Source organism: Suricata suricatta, chromosome 11, assembly GCF_006229205.1.
Source record: "Suricata suricatta isolate VVHF042 chromosome 11, meerkat_22Aug2017_6uvM2_HiC, whole genome shotgun sequence".
NCBI classification, from domain to species: domain Eukaryota; kingdom Metazoa; phylum Chordata; class Mammalia; order Carnivora; family Herpestidae; genus Suricata; species Suricata suricatta.
In genome coordinates, this window is record NC_043710.1 from 89904925 (window position 1) to 89906868 (window position 1944).

The window sequence follows — 1944 nt, forward strand, 5'->3', positions numbered from 1 at the left end:
GGGTTTTGGGGTTTTTTTTAATTAACAGTCTCTTTATAAAAGTCTTTTACATTTCTAAGTTCTCAGTTTTAGAGAACATCTACTCCTGTAGATGGGCTGACAAATTGAAACAGACTGCTTTAAATCATCAGAGCTAGACTTAAAGCCATGTTGCAACCAAGTCTGAAGGTTCTATTGGTATATGTCCAAAGAAAGAGGATGAACAATATTAATGAAAAGCTAATTAGGTTTTGAAAGTTTCTGGGGTTTTTTTTTTAAGTGAGGTAGTTTAGGGGCATAAGCCTGGGAGTAAAATGAAAGAGTTCTGACTTAAAGGGGAGCATTTGAGGGTGTTGGTGGAAACAAGACTCTGGGTTACACTTGTGGTCTTCATTTTCTCTTATTTCTTTCTGCAGATAATATCTTGTAAGAAATGGCTGCTTCAAATCATTCCTCCATGACTGAGTTTATCCTTGAAGGGTTAACAAAACACCCAGAGCTTCAGCTGCCACCCATCCTACTCTTCCTTGGAATATATGTGGTCACCATGGTGGGGAACCTGGGCATGATTCTCTTAATTGCTTTCAGTTCTCCACTTCACTCTCCAATGTATTATTTTCTCAGCCATCTGTCATTCATTGATCTCTGCTACTCCTCTGTCATTACCCCCAAATGCTGGTGAACTTCATATCAGAGAAGAACATTATCTCCTTTTCGGCATGCATGACTCAGCTTTATTTCTTCCTTATTTTTGTAATTGCAGAAGGCTGCCTTCTGACTGCCATGGTATATGACTGTTATGTAGCCATCTGTAGCCCATTGCTTTACAATATTTTCATGTCCCATAGGGTCTGTTCCATAATGATGGCTGTGGTATATTCACTGGGTTTCTCTGGGGCTACAGTCCATACTACCCGCATGTCAGTATTGTCCTTCTGTGGTTCTCATGTTGTCAGGCATTGTTTTTGTGATATTCTCCCCTTGTTGACTCTCTCTTGCTCCAGCACCCACATCAATGAGGTACTGCTGTTTATTATTGGAGGAGTTAATACCTTAGCACTCACACTGGCTGTACTCATCTCTTATGCTTTCATTCTTCGAGCATCCTCCGTATTCACTCTGCTGAGGGGCGGTCCAAAGCCTTTGGCACCTGTAGCTCCCATCTCATGGCTGTGGGGATCTTTTTTGGATCTATCACATTCATGTATTTCAAGCCCCCTTCTAGCAATACTATGGAGCAGGAGAAGGTGTCCTCAGTGTTCTACACCACGGTGATCCCCATCCTGAATCCCATGCTCTACAGCTTGAGGAACAAGGATGTGAAGAACACCCTGAGAAAGGTGGTTGGGGGAAGGTAGTCATGCTAACAAAAGGCATTCTCAGAGGGAGCAAGAAAAAAATGAACCAGATGAAAAGTTGTCATGGGCTCTGTGTAATTTCTTTCTCTCTGCCAGAGATAAAATTCACCATTACTTACAAAATATACATTTCATTCTTGAGGATAATTGGAGAATTTTTGGAGATTTTCAGACAATAAGATTTTCTGATAGTCAATATAATCTTTGGAAATTTTACATGTATTAGAGGAACAGGAGTTGACAGAAGAGAGAGAACAAATAAACAAAAAAATATCTTGAAGATATTAATAGTATGTTAAATATCAATTTGAAAGTGGTTAATTTCAAGTTTCATAGCATTGTGATCTGAAAGTGTGCATGGTATGATCTCAATTCATTTATATTTATGGAGGGCTGCTTTATGTCCCAGTATGTGATCTGTCTTGGAGAATGTGCCATGTGCAAGTGCTTAATAACTAGAGAGTGAGTTAAGGGTTGTGTTTGAAGAAGGGTTATGTTAATTGATTAAGAATTCCTGGAGGACAGGAAGAAAGGTGTGTTTAAAGTTACTGAGAGAAAGAGCTGTTTTCAGTAGGACTTTATAGTGAGATGCTGAGAATATTCAGAC

The 1944-nt window shown here is 39.5% G+C and overlaps 1 protein-coding gene across 1 annotated transcript; it reads left to right on the forward strand.

Annotated features, from left to right (window-relative positions):
• The first annotated feature begins 382 nt into the window (after positions 1–382).
• LOC115306940 (olfactory receptor 8D2) lies at positions 383–1337 on the forward strand. Its single transcript, XM_029957514.1, is given in 3 exon segments — positions 383–647; positions 650–1075; positions 1078–1337. Coding segments are annotated over 3 exon segments (921 nt in total). The 5' UTR covers positions 383–412.
• The last annotated feature ends 607 nt before the right edge of the window (positions 1338–1944 follow it).